Source organism: Lonchura striata, chromosome 3, assembly GCF_050655825.1.
Source record: "Lonchura striata isolate lonStrDom1 chromosome 3, ASM5065582v1, whole genome shotgun sequence".
NCBI lineage: Eukaryota > Metazoa > Chordata > Aves > Passeriformes > Estrildidae > Lonchura > Lonchura striata.
In genome coordinates this window covers 40,526,908-40,550,248 of record NC_140705.1, presented here as the reverse complement: position 1 = coordinate 40,550,248, position 23,341 = coordinate 40,526,908, and the positions used below count along the sequence as shown (strand labels likewise).

Here is a 23,341-nt window from a genome sequence, read left to right as displayed (position 1 = left end):
ATTGTAGGAGATGGGCTGAATATTCTCATTGATTCTCACTGTATTAGGAAAACAAGAAATTTCTCATAAATTAATGATAATACTGTGGCTAACTAACCAGATTTCTCAGAATTAAACTGATTTTGGCATTCTGGATTTTTTTCAGATTCCTGGATATTCAGTGAGAGAAAACTGTTTTGGCGAATTGAAAAGTGAAAGTGTACATGCATGTAAACGTGCATGCAGCTACAGATGTTATTTATTTTTTAATGTATATTGGGTGTTTTATTGGAACCAAAATAAAGGTTCAGTGCTTTTCAGAAAGTATTTGCAGTTTATAATCAAATTTATTAGAAATAAAGCATGTGATTTTAGTAGAAGAAAAGGTGGTATTTTAGGAATATTAACCAAAATATTTAATTTTTAAGATTATTTCAGTTTTTAAAATTTGAAATTAATTTTTGAGGTTGACTTGCTCATGAAAAAAAAATCACTTTCAAAAGAAGGCTTAATAAAGTTACCCTCTCTACTGATTCCAGATTTTATAGTAAGCCTCACAGTAGAGTAGCATCATTACATCATTTTTAACTAGGGATATTGTCAACTTTGTTTCAAAAACTAGATATGAAGTGCAAATGTGAAAGTATCTTATTTGTAAATGTGAATATGTTGTTTTGCATATGCAGGTCCAGATTTGTTCCACTTAATTTTAGGCATTGACCTTAGACATTTGAGCTGTCACCTTCAGTCTTTCTCCAGTTACACCCCAAAGTGCCTGCGGGGATCAGTTCAAAGCTGAAACCCCTGTGTCACTATCCTGCCTGTAGCCCATGTCCTTCTGCGCCCTAACTTGGTATCTTGACAACTTGCCCAGCTTTACATTTTACTGTTGTAGGCACATTGCACATCTGGGGTGTTTTCTGATCACCTTTAATTTCTCCTGTCCATGAGCACAAACTTTTAAGACAGATCTGAGCAGCTTTAGTGTATGAGTGGGATGGAAGCCTCACTAACCCTCTAAGAACCCTGAACAGATGAAGAGCTCTACTGGGCAAGTGAGATCATTGTGCCTGAGAAAATACCAATATGTATTTGCAGCTCTGTGTACTGACTAGCCACAGCATGCAATCCACAGCTCAGAGTGAAAACTGGTTAAAGTGTGTGTTAAATAGAATTGAGGAGCTGAGTGAGTGGTTGGTTTTTCTGGCTGCTCTGCCAGTTTGATAAAATTCCTGTTTGAGCTATGCTACTCCAGTTGTCCCCTGTGCTAGATTTTGGAAGGGATGTGCATGGTTAGGTCTGTGTGTGCTCGCCTCAGTCTGCAGCAAGAGTCACAGCTGCCATTTGGTGGCATTACTGGAAATTCAGAAACCTACCTGTTGCAATCCTGAGTGACTTACTCTAGGAGAGCCTGCATGGTCAGGGAGGTTGGGTTAGGTGACCTCCAATGGTCTCTCCCAACCCCTTGTGATTCTGTGGAATCTCAGATTAAGTAGTTCAAGAACGTAATTAAAGATCTAAAGGGTAACCTGCCTGGAAAGACAGGTATGGTTTGGCCAGTCAGTTACACTTAATGTGAACAGAGATGTGTTAGTAGTGAATACTTTTCATTCATTTGGGGTTGCAAGATCCTGAAGATTCAAACTGTTTATTAGGAGCCTTCTGGCTGTGGTAAGGAGAAGGATCTATCTAATTCTATGTAATCTATGCCTGAAAAATGTGGTATTTTGAGTACATTTAGATGCTGTGAATACTAAAAAAAGAATTCAACATTTCTTGAATAGTAGTAATTGATTCTACTGAATGGCTGTCTCAGAACTGATGCAACATTACCCCTGTGCAGTTGCCTAAAAGATCACCAGTGTTAATGGGAGCATAGTCACAAAGAGACATTTTTCCTCTTCTGGCTTGTGGGGGTAATACAGATGTTGCTAGTGATCTAAAAGGACTGTTTATGCACATTTGAGATTTCTCCTCGATTGAGAAAAGGGTGAGATAACAAAGGAGGTTAAGCACTTGGAAAATCTTCCTTCTCTCTCTTCTATGACACTGGGAATGTCTGGTGGCACGGAAATACTGGTGTAGCCTGTCAGGAAAGGGCTGCTAGCATGGATGAGGCTCTACTGGCAAATCTGTATTTTAGTTAAGCCATACTCCATAGAGTCAAACTGCAACTCTGGTTAAAGTGCAGCCTTGTTGGCAAAATTGCCTGCTGCACCAGGAGCTTCCTAAAGCCCCATGAGGCTCTGCAGGAATTGTACCTATTTGTACCCCAGTGAAGTGTCTGATGTTGATGTTGTCTTGTTAAGACTCTCCCAAGATAATTTAAAATTCTTTCCTGTTTCTTTCATAGGGCTCCTCGATTTAAGGGGTTCCAGCAGCAGGACAGCCAGGAGCTTCTGCACTATCTGTTGGATGCAATCAGGATTGAGGAGACAAAAGTAATATCTTTTGTGTGTCTTTTAAAAATGAACTACTAGTCATTGCTTCAATGTTCTTCATGTTCCCAGTGTTTTAAAGATGTATGTAGTGAAGCAGGAATGTCTATTTTCACTGTCTTGAGAAAATTATTTTTTTGACAGATACTTATGTTCATGTTGATTTGTTAAAATAGTTGATTGAAATCAAAGTTTCAGTTAGTAGGAGGAATATAATAAGCAGAACATGATAACTTTAGGAGTCCAAGTTGTTTGCCTTTAAAGAAAGGAAAAGGAGGAAAAAAGGTCATCTGAGATATCAAGAAAGTAAAGGTAGGACCTCTGTGTTAGCTGGCAAAGTGAATTTTTAAAGCTTTGGATCAAAAATTAGCAGTTCTTAGCTATGGGTTTGCCCACAATTTTAACAAAAAATTTTCACTGAAAACTGTTGGGCGAGGGGGGAAAATCTTGCAAAGTTTCTTGTGTCTCTTGAAAGTGTGAAGAACTCCTTGCTTTATCAATAAGGTGCTGCTTTTCATTGCTTAAAATCTACAAGTATGTGAAGTATAGGAGTTTGTTATATGGAAAACATCCCTGTGTGAGTTTTTTTTTGTTTCTTTTCCTTCATTATTTGTGCTTTCTACATTGTTCATGCAAGAAAGGGAGTGTTTGGTTGCTATTTTGACTGTATCAGATTTAATCTGTCTGACTTAGTCTTGGACCCTTCTTTTCAGATGATACTTTGTGGTAAACAGCCTTTTCTAGGCTTCTTTTAAAGGAAGGCCTTAAACATTGTACTGACCAGAGTACTTCCTCTTCCCTTTCATTTAGTAACCCAATGAATGTTGTGATTCTGAGCTGAATTATCTCACAAATAAGATGTAAAGCTGTGTCTGAGCCTGGTTCCTGGCACTACAGTAGAGCTGAACAAATCTCCATCCTGGCAGAATATTAATATTTATTGGTCTTGTCAGCATTCTTGATTATAAACAGAACTGAACTGCAAGAAGAAACAGTCAAACCTTGACACACACGCTTAGAAAATGATGTCTTGAACACGGCACACAACAGAAGCAGCTGACTTCAATTAGAAAACAGTTGTTACATTTTTGCAGCAGAGGGAAACTTTATTATTTTTTGATTTTCATGTAATAAAAGGTGAAAACTATGTTTTCTTGACAAAGGAGGAATCACAGAAAGCAGGATTATTGCAACAACTAAGCTGCTTCTCCAGGAGGTGCTGGTACTTTCCCCTCAAGTCAGTCTGCTGTCAGCTTCACCAATGGATGTGCCTTCATTGCAATAACCTGCATTAGCATTTGCCTTTTGAATCATTTATTATTAGAGAGCAGTGACAGCTACAGTACCTACCTCAAAAGAGTGATGGAAGATGGTAAGAATTTACAGTGATTTTTGGGTAGTATTTCTGCCACTCCAGCAACAGGCAGAGAGACGTGGGTGCCACCCTGCCCTGCAATTACATCCCACTGCTGCCCTAATGGTGCATGACTGCAAACACATCTTTATCACCTCGGGGTGCTCTGCCACCGACAGTACTAGTAAAAGCTCTCTCCCCTCCATCTCTCTGTTTTTTTTTTTTTTTAATTATCCCATATTTTAGGTCTGTAGATGGCAGACAACCAGCAGGCAGGAGCCCAGCCATCCCTGCTTTCCTATCCCTGTCAGGATTAGTTGTTTTCAAACACTTAGCTTTGATGAGAAATACATATAATACATAACATAACCCTAGTTATAGGAGATAACCAAAAATCCTGTTATACTTTTTCCTCTTCTGTGTGGCTTTGTGTTTGAATCTGACACCAGTGCTAAACTTTCTCATATTCCTGAGGAAAAAAGTTAGAAAGTGAACACAAGTGGACTTTTCAATAAAAGCTTGGCCATATAACAATAAAGATGACATAGCGTCTGCCGTCTCCAGCAATGTGGGCTGGAGATGGTTTCACACCGGGGCCTGAAGTGGCTGAACCCTGCTGCTAATTGATTAATGTCTGCTGCCATTGTCCACAGCACCCTGCCCATTCAAAGACTATGTCTTTCTTTGACCTAAATAAATGGTTCAACGAGCTAATCCCAACAAAAGGGTTGCTTATGGCCCTAAACCCATTTATGGTGCTCAACTTCATGAATTACCTATTGATTAATCCTTTTAGTATATTGTTGGCTTTAAGATGAACAAAGCTGAGCTCAGGGCAGCGGGAGTTAATTCACAGGCCAGGTCACATACTCATAAGGTCGGAGTATGACTTGGTCTGATGGGTGCCTGAACTGGAAACCAAACCTCTGACACTGTCTGTCATCCTCACACTACAGTGATATGTGGCTTGGAAGTGTGCTTTGCTGCCTGGAAACTAGAGCCAGCTATTAATCTTTTCCTGTTACGACAGAGGGTTTGAGTTGCTTGCAGAAGGTTTGGTATTTGTCTCTTAGAATGGTACTTTGCTCTAAATGTGACTTTGGTATTTAATTATAAATATCATTAGCACACCAACAAGGGAGACTCGTACATGTTACTAGGGTGTGTGGATCAGAAAGACAGGACATTTGCCAGGAAAAGGGAAAGCACAGGTCACGCATGGGTAGTTAGAGTCAGGGGACCTGATTAATCCTCCTGCTTCCCTCTCTGCAGCATGTCAGAGGTTGGGCTTTTCTACCAGCCCATGCAGTTCTGCTGCCAGAATACAATGCCTCTTCACCTCCAGGCAGTTGAGAAATAACTGCATGGGGAAGCACCCCGTCTGGAGGAGCAGTTACAGCTCATTAATGAATTTGCTTCTTTCTGATCCTTCTTTCAAAACTGTAGTTTTTTTTTGGTGTTTTTTTTTTTTTTTTTAGTAAATATTGGTAACATTTACATGAATTTGTAAGAAGTTTTCTTTCTCTTCTAAGGTTTTGTAACATACCTCTGGAATTGACAGTGTTAGAAAATAAACAGCAGTGATAAAAATACTGCCCAAATGCAGTCACTGAAGCCTGGCTAGTGGAAGACTCTTAGCTGCCTCCCAAGTATTTTGTATCCTAGTCAACCAGTGTAAGTCCATTCGCAGTGGGAGAAATGGATAGCATTAGTTCACTGAAACTTTCATCATTTCTGGGTAACCTGTGAAGTGCCCTATGATGGTTCTCTTTTAATGGAAGGACATTTTTGGATGATTATCTACTAAAGTTAAGCTTATGTAGTTTTGACATTGTTAGTGAATAACAACAATAGTTGTACAATATTAGATTACATTTATTTTATGGAAATAGGACAAAATAAAATCTAATATATGACTTGTTTTTAGAATGTTTACACTTAAAATATTTGGTTTTGTTTTTATTTCTAGCGTATACAAACTGGTATCTTAAAAGCATTCAATAACCCAACTACTAAGACAGCAGATGAAGAAACTAGAAGAAAGGTCAAAGGTATGCAACTCTTTATTGAAAACTTCTAAAACTGCACTAGTCTTTACCATTTTCTTCAGAGCTGCCTATTGGGAACAGGAGATCTGAAGTGCTGTAATGGCCAGACTTTATTCTGTGTTACTCTAGTGCCGCCTAGTGCATACCTAAAGTGTAGAGAGCTTCGTGTGTGCTGACTTGCATCTGTGTATCCAGGAGAAAGGGTTCCCAGTGTTAATCCATCTCTTAATATAGGTAGAATTTAATTTTGTTTTTTAAAATAGCCTACTCTATATTTGTTACATAGTCAGTATTACTTTATACTCAGAGGAGCCACTCTCCACAAATAAAACTGATTTCTGTCAGTTGACTGTTACTGTGAGCACTGTAAATACAATTACAAAGTCAAGAGAGGCAGCTGCTTCTAAAGAAGGTGGGTTTTTTTCAAAATAAAAGGTTTTTGTGGGTTTTTTCATGTGTTTGTTTATTCAGTAACTCTAATTTGTTTTAATTAAAGTCCTAATGATTAAGATATTTTGTAAGTCATTCTTAAATCTGGAAAAGCTGAAGCATAAAGATGTATTATAAAAGGATTTTGTTACATTTTAGAGCTTTATAGTTGCAAAAAACATTTCAAAAGGGCGAGAATCTCTCTGCTTACCCCAGTGTCTATATCAAGGCAATGCAATATTATTTATTCAAAAAAAACCTGAGATTTAAAAAGCTTCTTAAGAGATACAATATTATTACTCTGTTATAGAAGATGGGGAAGGATAAAAGGGTACCTTCTCAATAAAATATTTTTAAATGTTGGGATAACACAGTATATGGTGTATTAGTTACTGTATTGTGTTTAAAACATTTTGACTATGTTTAAAACTGTGCTTTTGTAATATATCTTGGAAATAATTTTGTTGTACTTATAGTGTGGCATTGGATGTGTTATTTTTCACATTTAAAAAAGGCAATGTTTTTTCAGCATATGGAAGAGAGGGTGTGAAGATGAACTTCATAGATAGGATCTTTGTTGGTGAATTGACTAGCACTGTCATGTGTGAGGAATGTGAAAATGTAGGTATTCTGGAATTTGGTTTGATGTGGAATAGATCACATACTGGTTTGATTACATTGTCTTGAAAGTATAAAATTGTGTTGCCAATTTTATACTTGTTTGTTTGTAAAAAGAAGACTTTATTGAAAGTTTCTAATTTGAAATTATTTATTCCCTCTTTAAAGCATTATCCTCCCAAACCTAAGAAGAGAGATCCTTTGAATTGAAAAAGGATTCAAGTACTGGGCTTGATTTTACATCTGACTTAAGGCTGGAGGTTCCAAATTCTATAATCATATGTGTTACATGCCAGTTTTATTTGATATTTTTGAAACACATATTTAAAACATAAATCCTCCTGCCTGCTCTTCTGGGATACACCTGAAAATTGGAAATTACTTACTTTTAATTAGAATGAGTGGGAAAATGCTAAAATTACTTCTTTTTATTTCAAGTATTTTTTTATAATTAACATAATAACAGTATAATTAACATTATAACAGTATAATCCTTTCATAATTAATATTACTGACATTCCATCATAAATGCTTTCCATGATCTTTATAATTTTTTTTTACATTTGCCAGAGAAAAATCTTAATTGCATGCCTTTTTAAATCAAATGTTATATTTGTGTTTGGTTTAAACATTCTATTTCATATTATAGAGATTAAGTAAATTAATCAATTTGAAAAATTAAGCACAGTCCTGCAGTGCCAGGTAAACCTCCCTGTGTGTGATGTGCAGATTACTCTTCAATGTGCTACTAGTACCAATGAAGAACTCTGACCCTATAAAAAATAGAGGTTGTATGTATTTTGCATGTCTCATGTATTTTTGCTAGCTTCTTATATTCTGCCTGCATAGGACTTGGGAAAATGCTAGCTGCAGCCCTTTGAGGAAGAGTTTAGGCTTCATTTTCCTTTGCTTTACTGGCAAGATATTTTTGATACATATTTGTTCATGCAAACTGACACTTTAGAGGAACCTCTGTTTGAACATTGCTTACCAGGCAGTCAGTCAGTAACCACAGCTGCCTGCTTTTGATCTCATTTATTGCTTTACTGGAACCTAAACATTCCTGAGTCCCTCGCACAACAGGTAAAAATAAGCTTGCAGTCCATACCAAATGTTACAGGTGGAAGATGGGGTCACAAATAGGGGACATGGTGACAGTAATTGATGGCATGGCTGTGACTTAAATATACAATATTATTTTTACTTCCTTTTTTAAGGTTTTGTTTTTCACAGTCTTTTCAGAGGTAAGATAAGTCAGTTTTGGAAGGAATTTGAGAACAGCAAAGGAGAGAGCCTAAGGAATTTAGTGATAAAGGCAGATGGAAAGTGCTGAGAGAGATTGTTTTTAGGTATGCTTTGCAAGAATTTTCCAGTTTATACATGGCAAAATGAAAACTCAATGCAAAAATTAGGTTTTTTTTTTTTTCAAGTCCCTTTTCCCCTGTAATTGTATTTATTTTCACAATTAGTACATGGTGTCAAAAAATCTAACAAAGCTTTTTACTGTAACCAATAAGACTGACTTAATCTTAACTGAGAGCATGAGGTTAGAACCTCTCACATAATTGTCATTAACCAGTCCTTGCTGCATAACAGCTCAAACACCTGTGTAGAAGTGTCCAGAATCAGGAAACTCTGAAAGTTTAGCATTCTGCAAAATGGTCCCACAGAGAAAAATCCATCTGGAGTGCAGAGAAAGTGAACACCACACTGCTTCAAGTCAGTTCATGCCCAGATGAATGGCCTTGCCCTTTACATGCTGAAGTTTTGTGTGGTGTTAGAAAGAAAATTAGAGCTATCTTAATACATTTTTAAAAAAGTTAATGGGAAGTTCTTCATTGTAGTTTCATACATCTTGTAAGTAATTAGGTTGTTGTATAGCTTTTGATAATAAATTGATTAAATAAAGGGAGCTATGTGCTAAACCCATATACTGTTATACTTTGTGTTTAAGTGCATTTTCTTTTTTTCTTCAAGATTTCAACAGTAAAAGAACCTTTCATTGATCTTTCACTTCCTATAATAGAGGAGAGGGTAAGAAACAGAATATGTAATAAGTAACTATTACTTCCAGTAGATTGTTTTTAATAGCCTTATGAAAATATTTATCCATATACACATAGTTTTGATTTAAGCCTAAAAATGTAACCTTGTCCATAAATACATGTACTGTTACCATCTATTAATTATATAATTTTATTTATATATATATATATATATATATATATATATATATATGGGCATACAATGTCATAAGTGAATATATCTTTAAATTATTCACAGTTTGCATCAAATGCCTATAGTAACCCACAGATTAATATAGGTCTCAGATTAACTTCATTAATAGTATGTACTTACATAAATAGAATAATTATAAGCATTTTTGTTTTTGGAGGTCCAGCGAGTCAGATTCTAACCTATTGGTTTGTATCTAGAGACCCTGAGTCCCTTGGGCTGATGTTTACCTATAGGATGAGACACTTTAGAAATGGATATTTGAATTTATTTATTCTGGTGTTCTCAGCATTTTATGGATTGCCTCTATTAGCTGCAGAGGAACTGTGTTCCTTTGAAGGCATAAGCTATTTTTTTAAGGACTTGGGCTTTTCATTTGACAGTAGTGACTGTGGGCTGGGAGTGGTTCTTCCTCCATCCTGCATATATTCATCTACATTTAAGGGAGAGTAAATAATGTTATATTTATTTCTGTATAAAATGTATTTTTCTCCAAGAACCAGTTTTTTTCATAACCAATTCTTCATCTTTGTTGGTGTACTGAGTGCAGATGCCTGTGCGAGTTAAGTCTTTAAGATAATTTTGAACATCTGGGCCCTTGTGCTTCCTGGCTCCCATGTGTTGGTGGGTTCTGTTTGAGAGCGATTTCTGTGGCTGTTCAGAAGTTGCTGCACTTACCTGAGCATAGGTATTACTTTATAGTCAGCACTTTCCTTTACAGGTGACATGTGCTGCTGCCAGTAATGTGATTGGGGTGGGGGTGTGGCAGCTCTGTTGTCACAGGCTGCACCAGGGACTGACTTAGGGGGACCTGTGTCCCTTTTGGTAAAGTCACGTCTCCTACAGCTACACATGTGCTTATACAATAGTAGAATAGATTATTTTGTATTGTATTACATACAGAAATTTTGTATCATTCCTATTCCTTGTGGCTTTCAGTTGAACCTTCAGAGATACTGACAGTGAGTTTATGATTTAAAAAAAAAACCTAGAAAGTAGCCTTATATCACAATTCAGGGGGCCATATAATTGGTTTTATGTAGGTTGCTGTTTTCTAAAATAAAGGAAAAAAATCCACCTACATTCATCTTTTCTGTAGGTTGCAAAGGAATACAAAATTGACATGTTGCTTTTCCTAATTTCCTGTCTAATTTCTTAGGTTGCAAAACCTGTGCCCTTGGGAAGAACAGGTAAAAGTAAAAGTGTACAGGAGGCAGATCTTGGTCAGTATAATTGTTCTTCTATTGGTACTCTGAATAATCAACCCAAAATTGTCAAGAAACACACTTTAACAAAAGATAAGGTAAGAACTTAAATACTCATACTAACCAGTCATCCTGAGTTAACTCAAGTTTCTAGGGTGCCTGAGAACTTCTATGGAATTTTGACATGTATCAGTGGGGTTTTTTAGTATACATATAGCTGACATAGACTAGTTTTAAAATATTTAGGTCATCATTAGAAGCATGAGACATGTCAGTCATTGGTAACCATCTAGCTTTCAGTTACAGGGTTTCATTTATAAGGAAAAAAATCTGCAGGCTAATTCAATTCATGTTACTTTTGGGACTATTGCAAGGGTATGTGCTCTCTTGAGTACCAGAAAACCCCTCCTGAATCAAGTCCTAACACATTAAACATGTGAAGAAAAAATACAGTGTATAAAATAAAACATATAAAATACAAAATAGAATGAGAGGAGAAGAGAATGAGACAGAAGTAGAAAAAGGACAGGAGGTATAAACAAAGGAAAAGATGGAAAGAAGTAGTGCAGAAACTGATTGTTATAGAAGAAAAGGCCTAGAGACTCAAACAATTGAGATGAATGGAAGGATTCCCATTGGTACCACTGGAATTTTGATCCAATTCAAATAAAGGACAAAAAAAAAGGGAAATGAGACTTGTGCCTTCTTGTTTCTTTTGGAAAGTAGCCAAACAAAAGAAGGCAAAAGAGTAATGAACATTTACAACTCACCTAAAATTATGGCAGCTTTGTGGGTTTGGTTTCCTAAATCTATAGGAGCAGTTATCTGTGGAAGCAATCTTTTTTTTTTCTTCTTGCAATCTTGATTTAAAAAAAAAGTCAACTTCAGGCAATACTCAAATCAGCAAACATCCTCCTAGGGATGCCTTAGTTAATTCTATGACAAATGCCCGTGAGTTTAATTTTTTCTGGAGCTGCTCATCAACTAAGGCCTATCATGGGAGGTCAAAGGAGTAGCTTAAACTTCTGAGGACCTTTTAGAAGCTTGAATTAGATTAAGTGAATGCTACCTCAAATGTGCCATCTACAGCTGTCACAAAGTGAAAGTAATTAGTTGTGGGAAGTATTGATCTCACAGTAAGTATAAGCTGACTTAGCTGACTGGGATGTACGTTTCTAATCCTAAGCTAGTTTAAAAACATCTTCAGGACATCAGCTATCTTAAACATGAGAGATGGAGAATATAGAACAGTATAACCCACCGATAATTTGCTTTGCATTTGTCATGTTCCAAAGATTTGTTCACTTACGAATCTGCTTTCTGTTCCTCCCCTCTATTACTGAATTAATAATGCCATAATTTACAGAATCAATTGAACCATGAGAGACGGCTTGCTAGAAAAGCTTCCTCAAAGGAAGAAGAAAGAAGTCCTGTTATCATGCAGGAAAAAGCCAAAAAGCTTGAGCTGGAAGGTAGCTCTGGCATTGTGTACTCCAAAGACCCCTGTGCAGAGGCAGCTGTCAATGGAAGCCAGACAGAGGGCAGTGAGAAGGAAGCCAGCCGCTCCGAAAGCAGCTTCGATGCAGACAGTGAAGCCTCAGAAAGCGAAAGTGCTTCAAAGCAAACAACCTTGAGCCCACCCAGCAGCGTGTCTGGTGTGCACATCAACCACTTAAACCCTAAAACGCCGCACAGCAAGCCAAGCGACAGCAACGAAGAGATGATTTCCAGTGCTGTATCCAAGCTTAGCTTCTGTGATCCTGTAAATGAAGATAAAAAATCAAGTTGTGGAGATCCAGCATTAGGTTTATCAAATAATTCCATGTTCTCAGTAGGCAAATCCTCACTATCCCAAAACCCTCAAAATGCTTTCCAGACACTTTCCCAAAGCTACATAACTAGCTCAAAGGAATGTTCTGTTCAGTCCTGCCTTTACCAGTTCACCTCTGTAGAGCTCTTAATGGGGAACAACAAGCTTTTATGTGAGAGCTGCACAGAAAGGAAGCAGAAGTATCAGAAGAAAACCAACTCCACAGGTAACGAGCTTGTACCTCTGGATAATTTCCAGCATTGCCTCCCAAAGCCTGTGTGCTGGCTGCTCTTCCATTGCTCCAGTATGAGCCCCCTTGCTGTAGTTAAATAGAAAATGTCTCCCCAAACAACACTTGCTTGTAACAACTTAAAACTTCATCAGAAGCTGGCAATAAGACTAATTTTTATATTAGAACATAATTGGAGATATAACGTAGACTTCATTCGACATCTTTATTCTATCCAAAATAAAGAATTTAAAGGTGACTGTGAACCGAGTTTGTGCATTGCTTGATACTAATCTTTGCTGCTGTTTCTGTTCCTTACAATTCTCAAAGCTTTGAAATACATGCTGTAATATTCAGCCCCAGTATCCTACATACTCAGGAAAGTAATGTAATTACATTTGGAAAAGAGGCAAAAAAAGAGTTGTAATGAAGACAGGAAAAAAAATTCAAAAAATTTGTTAGAATGGAGATGAGAGAGAAGTACCTTCTTGTGACAATGTCTTCCTTGATGCTTGTATAGCCCAAGCAGACCATTAGAATTCACTGAATAAGAAAACCAACTTAAATTTTGTGAAAAAATAATATTTTAGAAGGACTGGAGGGTTGGGTTTTTTTTATATATGGAATTTCAGAAGACTAAAAAGTAAGCTCTTCTGATAATTTGTAAACACAATAAAGGGAGCTAGTATAATAACAAAAAATTGCCTGTTTGCTGTGCATTTATAGATTTCTGAAGAGATACAAGTTAAGCATGAGTAAATTCAGAAAAATTATTTGTATTTTATAGTCATTCTTTTAATCATCATTGGCTTGTGCTATTTAATAACACCTCGGTTCCATAGGCACCATGGAAATGGAAAATAAATTCACGACTAATTATTTATTTTTCCTTCTAAACCAAAAGATGTAAGAGGTCACCCAATTAAACATTAAATGCTCCATTATATCTCAAATTAACTATTGTATTTTGAGCATACAAAAAACCAGTAAATTAATTTTTTCAGCAAAACCAAATGCTAGTGGCATGTTCCCTTTTACTCTGGAGCTTTTCTGTGGAGCTTTCACTGTACTACTTTTGGTAAGCACCCTGTGTTCCATGCCTTCTGCACCATAGGGGGTCTGGAGGCCACATATCCAAATCCTGAATGCTGTAGCCAGCAGGTTAGGAAGCTTCCTGAAGTAGACAACCCTCCTCAGACTTTTTTTGTAGTCATGCAGAAAGAACTGAAGAATGGGAAACTAAACTCTTAGTGATTAGGACATTAGCGTAGATAAATAGACTTGTGCTTTGCAGTTTTTATCCAGGGATCATCCATTTATTTTAGGTTTTAACAGGAAAGCTGGGTGCTATAGTAACATACAATATAGGTATCTCAGTGTGCAGGCTGACCTAGATAGTGGACAGGATTCCAGCTTCTGATCTGATTTGCACAAGACTGGCTAAAATAATGCACAGATTTCACAGATTATATTTATTAACTAGAAGAATGAGAAAATATTTTTGTTACTCTACAAAATTTCCCCTATGTTTTATATATGTACAAAAACATCACGGCATAGATCTGTTCCATCAGATGTTTAGAAAGTACTTTAAAAATTCCATATGACTGCCTTCACTTTACATATTATTTTGATACTCATAAATACAGAAAAGAAAATGGAAGGTGTCTACACAAATGCTCGGAAACAGCTGCTGATTTCTTCAGTTCCTGCGATTCTTATTCTCCACCTGAAAAGATTTCAACAGGTAAGAGGCCAAACCCCTCTTGTATATTCCTCCCCACTGGTGGACAAGCAGTTCTTCAAGTGTGGATCCCATTACTGCCTTTTTAGAAGGTAGAAGCACTGTGTGAAACATTCTGATGATTGTTGTGGTTATTCTAACATCTTCAGAATACATTTAACCATCGTGATGTATCCAGGGAAACCCCTTGTGTGTCGGTCACGTTGCATGTAGCACTGCACTGGAAACATAACAAAGAAGGTTTAAATCAGTTGAAATCTTACTCTTGGATTTGGTTAATTTTAATAGTATAATGATACACCTTAGAGCTTCCTCATGAAAATACTTATTTTACAGTTTTTCTTTTTTTTTTCTTTTGAAGGCTGGTTTGAGTCTACGGAAAGTAAACAGGCATGTGGATTTCCCATTGATTTTAGACTTAGCACCATTTTGTGCTGCATCTTGCAAGGTAACATTTAAAATCTTTATTTTTGTTGTACTTCAGCAGTTGGTGTCTTGATGACTAGTTAAATTGGATTGATGATGATAATAATGATTTTTAATTAAGTTGTAGAGTGAATTTTTTAGATAGTGTCTTGAGATCAGAACTGTAACTGTGTGCAATCCCATTCATATCAAGAATATCATAGATGTTAGCTAATATTTGTTAAGTGTGGTGCCCTGGTGATGTTGGTGTATATAACAGCATTAAGGACAAGTAGTACTGCCTCTATGGTGACTAAATTAGTAAGACTACTGAGTACTTGTAATAGAGGTATTTTGCTGTTGGAAATGCAACATTATAGATGGCTGTTTGCCTCTTTTGGAATAATACTGCTGGTAGCTACTTAAGATGCCTGTAAAATTTATCGTGAAATAATTCACTTTTGTTTTTTATGTTTCTGGGAATGCAGAACGTTATGGATGGTGCAAGAGTGCTGTATAGTCTTTATGGAATAGTGGAGCACAGTGGCTCAATGAGAGGTGGTCATTATGCGGCGTATGTGAAAGTCAGGACGTCCTCCAAGAAACTGCTAGAGCATATTTCTACCACTAAAACTGTTCTGGGTATGTACAAACAGAGCTTCCTTTCTTTTACTGTAAACCAAAAGTAACTGTCTACAGGGATTTATAGCAAATAATTTTTTAGCTGAGAATAATTGTGGTTTTTAGACAAGTTGTAGAAACCCCATCCCAGGATGTGCTCTACTGGATGGTGCTCTGAGCACCAGTGGAAGTGTCCCTGCCCATGGCAGAGCTGCTAGAACTAGATGATCTTTGAAGTTTCTTTCAACCCAAACCAACCTATGATTCTATTAATTATTCTTTTTTGTTGTTGTTGCACACAATGCATATCCTACTTCTGCTATTAATCCCATATAGAACTGAGTGAATAATGGAATTTTGATTCAGCTATTAAAGAGATAGTTGAGGCAAAACTTTTCTCTCTTTCCTACTCAAAATAATACATCCTGATGAGTAGTTTTGTCTGATAAAATTTAATTATTTGGTATCTGAAAATGGTTTAGTACACCAAATCCATTATATTAAATTAAATAACATTTTCTGAATATTTGAGCATTTTATATATCTTATGTATTTGAGGATGGGAATTTTTTAATACTTAAAAATATGGAATACTCTGGTTTAATGTGAACAGCAATAATCTTTTTCATGGAAGATACAAGGTGTGGTGTAGGGTTTCTCTTGGCATTTTGAGAACAGCACACTAGTTCTTTCTTATTAATACTTGATGGGTATGCAGAACAGATAACTGGGGATAAAATCATCATAAAGTCACCCTAGGACAAGAATGAAATAAATTTCCAGGACAGAATCTGTTAGTGAAAAATTTGCAGCAGCAATAATATGTTAAGTTGTCAAAGTTAGGTAAATATATTTACTGTTTACCTTCCAGGGGAAGGTATGAACCAAGCATTATCCTTTTTATCTTGTGTGCTATCACTTTGCATTTGAAGCTCATTTCCCAGAAAGACAATCTTTTACCTTATTAATGAAATCAAAGTTTCCTTCACTATTATGCTTATCCTGCAATGATTATTAGAACAGATTAGATCTTTTCATGTTCTTAATTTCACAATGGTCAGCTTTTAAAATAGGACCGTTTTTCTATGTCAGAACTGGTTGAATTCTAGTATAACTTCCTGTTGGAACTCCGCAAGCTGTAGTTGAAATGTCTTAGGCTTTCTAAAACAATATGAAAAAAAGCCGTGGCAACACCCATTCCTAGGCTTTGTCTTCCACCACTTTCTCTTACAGTGCTCTTTAGCACCTAAGTTTCAAACTGAATAGCAGACTGTATCTAAGTAATTAATTATTCTTGTATGTTAGAAGCTTCTCTTGCTTTTTGAAATAGCCACTGTATTTTCTTTATGATGTTATGAAAGACAAGAAAAAAATTTCTTTTGCTTCTGTATTTCAGGTTTAAAAGAAGCCATGGGAGCATCAGGAGGGCAGTGGGTGTATGTTAGTGATACCCATGTTCAGATGGTTCCAGAATCAAGAGTACTAAATGCACAAGCATATCTACTTTTTTATGAAAGATTATTACTATAATTCTTAACAGTTTAATTTCAAATAAGGTATTGTTATTTAGTTTATCTTATTTAAAGCTGCAGTGGTAAGAGTACCTGTAAATATTGTGCCTTTATATTGTAGAGAATTTATCATATTTTGACTCTGAAGTTCAGTTAAACTATTATAAATATCTGAATGATTCTCTTAAAGTATGCACTTTGCCAAACATGTAAAATTCCTGGGTTCATTAAGATGCAGTACTGTTAGAATGTAAGATGATGTCCTATCCTACTGAGGTCTAGGGAAAGTTTGTTTTTGATTATAATAAAGATAAGCTTTTGCCCATAGTTCTAGAACAACTGAGAATAGAAATACTGATAGCGCTAAGTGCCTGGATTTTCTGGTGTACAGTAACAATATAAAGTGTTCATCTTCTTTTGATCCAGTCCAGACCCTTCCCATCACTAGGTTGGATGTCAGCTGTTAAGATTTCTGCAAACAAGAGCCTGTCAAATAGTGTCGCTTCCATGTGTAGTAATTGGAAAGCAGAGTCCTTCCAGCATGGAGTGACAACAGCTGTCTCTCTCTGGGTAGTGCTTCATGCACTTTCCTGATAAGAACTGGGAATAGACTGGGGAAACATGGCTTCTAAATAGTGACAGTGAATCCTCATATACCCAGTACCCTCTCAGTTGTCTCCAACTGGCACTGGTATAGCAATGTACTCCTGTTTCAATATAAATATGTACTTGGTGTGCATAAGTATATCCTCTGAGATATATACACACACCACAAATCCATCAATAGATATTGTTATTTTACCTTCTAGGAAAGAGAATTGCAAATAATTTCTGTATTTAGTAATTTTTCAACTTCACAATTATGACAATGTACAGCATATAAGCTTGTGTATGTACAGAGTTTAAGCGTAATTCAGTAAATTCTGTTACTTTTGGTTCCAAATATGGACTTGTTTATCTGTTCCTGAATACTTTTCTCACAGGAGTAATAAATTATATCTTATTTTTGCACTGTGTGTGTGAGTTGGACAGTAAATGATGACCTTTGCCCTCTGATACATGTCTGGACTTCCTTTTGTCAGCAGTGGGGAACAGCAGGAGTCCTAGTGGCAGAACTGGTTTCTGTAGACTGTGTGACTGTCCTGTTTTGAGGTGGTGCTTCCTTTGGTAATTTCTCATTTCCATCCCAGAGAGTAACAGATACATTATAAGGTCAAGGTCTGATGACTACTTGAAGTTTTGTGGTAATTCATTTCTTTAATAAGCAGTTACTTAAATACAAATTACTTCTGTAACAGTTCCATCCTGTATGACTTGCTCTTTGGTAGAGAAAAATATGTTAATATATGCTTACTGTTTTCATTTATGGTAATGTTTTTTTTTAATGAAAAAACATGCTGTCCCTATTACTGTCTGTACCACATGTTGTCATACCTACCTGGCTGACTCTCCTATTCTCTACTTCTATTTCAGAGCTTCACCCCACTTTCATTCCCTCTTTGGCATAAGAAAATGGCACAACCTCCTAGAATTGCATTTGCTGAGGTGTAAGAGCCACATGACTTGCACATTTTTATTCAGGCACTAGGGATTGTTAGGCCATACAACTGATAGTCATAATGGAGTGAGCCTTTGGTTGCACAGCATTTTATTTTCAAAAGGAAAACTCCTCTGTTTAGATCAAAATTAGGCTCTGTGTTTTGGCCAAAACCATGTTTTTTTCCTTGTATAAATTAAAATTGTCTCGGTCTACCCAAAAGTAGTAAAATACAGAGAAACCAAGCAGCCAGCTTTAGCTATCTGTGTTCCAGCTAAAAGATCTTAACCTAAGTCTACACTAAGTAAGAAAGAAAGATAATGATTAGATAAGAGTTGGTTAAAATACCGTAATTCTCTTTCAGCTCCTTATCTTCCCATACCATTTGTCCACCTACACCTTTATCCTCTTTGTGTGTAACTGATCAAAACTCAGAATTAGTTCCAGGCAACAAGCGTAGCAAATAGCGACCAAGTATCACTATGTGACACAATCTTGCTAGGAGGACACATGGAGTGAATCCTCCGCCCTAAAGCACACAGAGCAAGTAGCTGACACCTGAAGTTCCTCTCTTTGCTGACTTCTGGAAAACTACTGAATTTAAGCACCTGTATTAATCTACTTTTTAGCCTAGACCTCCCTAGACTGCCCAACTAGGACAGAAACAGAATGAGGTTCTTAACCTCTTACTTCCTACTTTTAATGCTATTTTCAGGAAATTCCTGAGGTGGTCTTGCTTCTTTTTAACTTGAGTTTGCAAGCTGGTTGCTGAAATTTTCCCAAGTGGACTTTACTGCCTAGAATGTCATAAAAGATGCTGGCAGGATTATTTTCTCTTTAACAGTCAGGGAACATTTACTTGTATTTACAGGTATTTTATAGAACATAGAAAGTGCCATGAAAAAGAGCCAATGCCTTTATTCAGGATAGCCATCACTGTTGTTCCTGGATGAGGTGTTCTGAGTGGAAATAAAAAGCTATGTTGGCAGGAACTCTGTAAGCCTCAAGTCAGGAATAGGTATGAAAATATGATAGAAGGAAGCATTCTCTAAAAATGAAGGCAATAGGTGAAGTTATGCCTTCAAAATGAAAAAAAACTGGTGACCAGTGCAAGATGTCACACACAATTTTAGATGAAAGTCACAGTGTCCTTTACACAGATCTAAGTTATTTTGTGTAAAGTTTGGCTCTAAAGAAACTACATAAATGTGTATACTGAAGTCTTCTTATAATTCTTTATCAGGAATTGGAAAAGAAGCTCAGGGCATTCTGGGAAAACAAGAGTATACATCCTGTATGTGCTAGAATGTTAAATATGATTCTAGAGTCAAGGAACTGGCAGTTTCCTGCAACTACCAGATGTGGGCACATTACTGAAAAGCTCTGTTTTCAGAATATAGGTGAAGGGCTTGAAAGTTTAAGACTCTCCTTAAAATGTCTTATGTTACCAACCAAAAATCACTTCAGGCCTACAGCATGTACTCCTTACAGAGCTTCACCATACTTTTGTGGTCCCCCACCCTGAGAAAGTGCAGTAGCCTGGGTCTTCATGTGGCATACCTTCAAAATGGCTTTCTCTTCATCCCACCCTTCTCTTCTCACAAGGGCACCCCTGCTTTCTTCATTAGCCCCATTTGTTCTTTATGTTTTTGGGGTCTCCATTAGCCAGCCTCTATGTCAATGTCTTTGCTTTCATTGCTATTCCTTAGGCAGGATATAGTGGTTCCCAATCTCATCACTTACTCCATGAGCTAGCAAAGCTCTTGCAGGAAGAGCTCCTGTAGCTGTAGTTGGTCTGTCCCCACCACCACACTGGCTCTGCCTACAGGCTGCAGTACTGACTCCTGAGAAAAGCTGTGACTGCTGAGCAGCTCTCTGCTGACCAGTCACAAGACAGTGCCTGTAAAACAATTACAACGGATTGAAATTAAATTTACTCATCAGTAAGTAAACATCACCTATGGGAAGTACCTGATTTACATATGTGGACAACTGGAACCCCCTACAAGTTTTCCCCAGAACAGAGGCATCAACAAAGATCACTGCATCAGCTAAGGAGTTAGTACAGATTATAGGAAAAAGCTTTGCTATCTTTGGATTTATCTATCATTTACACTAAAAGAGATTTATTATACTAACCTGTCTACAATATGTGTACAGACATCATGTTTGCATTAGTCTGTTCTCTTAAGAGATGGCTACAAATAGAGGTGAAGGAAAAACAAACCCTGAACTTTGCCTCCAAAAATGCACATGCTGTAATCGCCTTTGTTTAGAAAATGAAATCCATGTAGTCTGCCAACCTTCCTCCCCTTTCCCATCTGCACCCTCTGTGTGCATCAGTGAAGTGCTCTTGCCTATGGATTTCAAGTGGTAGCAGGTGAGAGTGGTTTATAAATTCATTAAAAGGCTGAAATATCTTAACTTCACCATTTGCTTCTCTGTATGCTTCTTTTTTATACTAACACAAACTAATCATAAAGGGACATGAAATTAATGCATCTACATTCTCAACCCATTATAAAAATCTTATTTGAACATAGTGGTAGCAAACTAAGAAAGGAATAATTTCTTTAGTAGAAAATCTAAGATGTATTAAAAAGAAAACAAATTAGATAGGAACAAAGAAAGCATTTAAATACAACTCTTCTGTTAGCAATAATTAACAAATTCAATTTTCATTAAAAAGTGGTAGCACACCTCAGCTTTAGCTATCTGTTTTCAAGCTAACAACATCATAACCTAAGTCTACACTAAGTAAGAAAGAAAGATAATGTTTAGATGAGAGTTGTTACAACAACCCTGATTAAACAAAGATTTGATACTCCTTTGTTTTCAATATCTGGACTCTATTTTGCTGTACCCTTGTACATTTATACATTTGTACAAAGATTTGTGTATCTACATGATAGAAATGCCACTATTCTTTGGTAGAACCATTTCAGTCTAATTATTTTAGAACAGATTATTGTTGCTTCTGTGTCTATGTACCATGTCTTAGGCTGTCATTTTGCCAGATGTTCCAGCTGTTGTACCTCTCCTGTTGGTGTATAAACAAATTGCAGAAATTGTGGAAAAGTGATTATTCAAAATTATTCATAATCTATTTTTTTGTAAATGAGATTATAAAATATATTTTCAGATGGATGTCTGTGCAAGTCAAAACACTTTCTTTGCACATTACTTAAGAAGTCTAAGTGAATTTTTACATTATAATAAAACAATACCTATGCATTTTAGCCACTTTAAAACTACTTTGTGTACATTCCACTTATATAGAGTTATAAATACTTCCATCATCATTGATAGCAATAGAAAAAACTAACTTTTAAGTGTTGAGAATGTTTCTTACATCTATTGCAGCTTCCAGTATTTTTCTAACACAAAATGAAAAGTTGCAGAACTGCTTTTAAAAGAAAGCAAGAACTTTTATTTTGAGTAAGTTTATGACTTCTTCGCAATTACTTCATTGCTTTGCTGGTTTAGGTTTTTTCTTGCTTTTGAGCTGTGTAACATGGGAATCATTTTAGCGTATTCTGTAGTGAAACCACCATGTCAATGGCACCATTCCCTGTTTAGCTATTCCACAAAATTGAGTTCTGATTCTGCTGTCGTTTATACATGGAGATAATCCCTGATATGTTTATGTGTGCTTGCACTTGCACAAAAGACAATCCAATAATCAAAAATCTTGTTGCTAAGTTCAAAATACTTGTGAGCAATAAATCAAGCATATTAAAATTTTCATCTAGTTTTCATTCATTTCCTTTTTTCATCTATTTGAACTAATAGTCTTGACTCTACTCTGCAGGTATTTAAATAACAAATAGTATTTTTAGAATTTGACTACAGTGCTGATACATTTCATTTGTAGATTTCTAATTCCAAATATTTCTAACTAAACAGACTGTATTTGAAAAACCAACACAAGTCTGATCAGTTTTCCAGTCTACCCAAGGTGCTTTAGCAAGTTTCTGAGAGAATAGCTGCATTTGTCATCTATTCATTCTGCCTTTTCATCTGTTATATATTGTTAGAAAAATGTGTAAATAAAACATCCAGCCGTTTGGAAAACTGTGTTATTTAAACATAAGCTGAATGTTGTACATCTGACTTCATGTATTTTTGCTTTTGTCTTGTCTCACATTATCACTGCCTGTGGAAGAGCTCCCCAGAGATGAATCCATATCCTTGAACACTTAAGGTGCACTGCTTGTTTCCCCTGCCTTACCCTCTGTGACAAAGGGCACAGATAAGTTTTGTTCCATTTACAAGAACTGAGTTCTGTAATTTTGTGATAAAACCAGGACCAAGAGTGGGACTCCCTCGCATGCCCTATTTCAGTAGCAGCTGGAAGTTTGTCCATCCACAAGCATCACTCCAGAGTTCCAGCTGTGAGTTGACACTGGACAGACTTAAAACTTCCACAGCATTTCTGTCCATGGAAAGAATTCTCAATCCTGCCATTCCACGTGACACAAAAAGGAGAAAATCCAGAATGCTTCAGCCAACACTAATATGTAGCCTAAGTGGCACTGACAATCATAACAAAAGTTTCTTGAATCCTTGACTTTTCTATAGATTTATGAGTTAATTTTGTTACTCCGTGTGGGTATGAATATAACTTTATGCAATGATCAGAGAGACTGTGGATGTTTTAGGCATTTACATCCATGACGCTGAAGGAAGGGAAGGCAGTGATCCCAGCAGTAAGTAATGTGCCAGCTAATGGAAACCTCTGCACCACACAAAGGAATGGAATTACTCAGCCCCTGCCTATAGTCATCCCCAGTGTCGATACAAGAGCTGTTTTTCTCTTCATGCCTTAAAATAAAATGAAAAATTCCAGGTAGAACTCAGAGAAGTTAATTTGGATATTCTGGATAAGCTACTTGGTAAACACTCCTTATAGCCATACTCTGGCCTGACTTTGAACGCTCACACCCTGTAGCTGTGCAACACAGCAATTATTATATATCTCAGTGTAGGGCCATTTCCCAGAGCCTGTCCACTTACGCACTTACAGGCGTAACTACCAGCTTTATACACTTATTCATGCAGCTCTACATACTTCTTCATGTCGACCCCGTACTGGAAACACGGTTCACACTCTGACGAGAAGTTATCCGTGGAGCCACGGAGCTAATGAGCGTCCCGTGGGCCTCCTGACAGTCCCGC

General features: G+C 36.7%; 1 protein-coding gene across 3 annotated transcripts in view; it reads left to right on the top strand.

Annotated features, from left to right (window-relative positions):
• USP45 (ubiquitin specific peptidase 45) overlaps nt 1–17,682 on the top strand; it is a 48,868-nt gene extending 31,186 nt beyond the window's left edge. For 2 of the 3 annotated variants that reach the window (XM_021544938.3, XM_085574914.1), the window contains exons 9-18: nt 2,333–2,420; nt 5,741–5,822; nt 6,778–6,869; nt 8,844–8,900; nt 10,261–10,404; nt 11,673–12,342; nt 13,995–14,092; nt 14,451–14,537; nt 14,983–15,136; nt 16,512–17,682. In XM_021544938.3, the coding sequence (XP_021400613.3) occupies nt 2,333–2,420; nt 5,741–5,822; nt 6,778–6,869; nt 8,844–8,900; nt 10,261–10,404; nt 11,673–12,342; nt 13,995–14,092; nt 14,451–14,537; nt 14,983–15,136; nt 16,512–16,645 (1,606 nt within the window). In that variant the 3' untranslated portion in view covers nt 16,646–17,682. The remainder of the gene's footprint in view (nt 1–2,332; nt 2,421–5,740; nt 5,823–6,777; nt 6,870–8,843; nt 8,901–10,260; nt 10,405–11,672; nt 12,343–13,994; nt 14,093–14,450; nt 14,538–14,982; nt 15,137–16,511) is intronic. The other variant, XM_085574915.1, reaches the window with a different exon arrangement.
• Nucleotides 17,683–23,341: the final 5,659 nt, after the last annotated feature.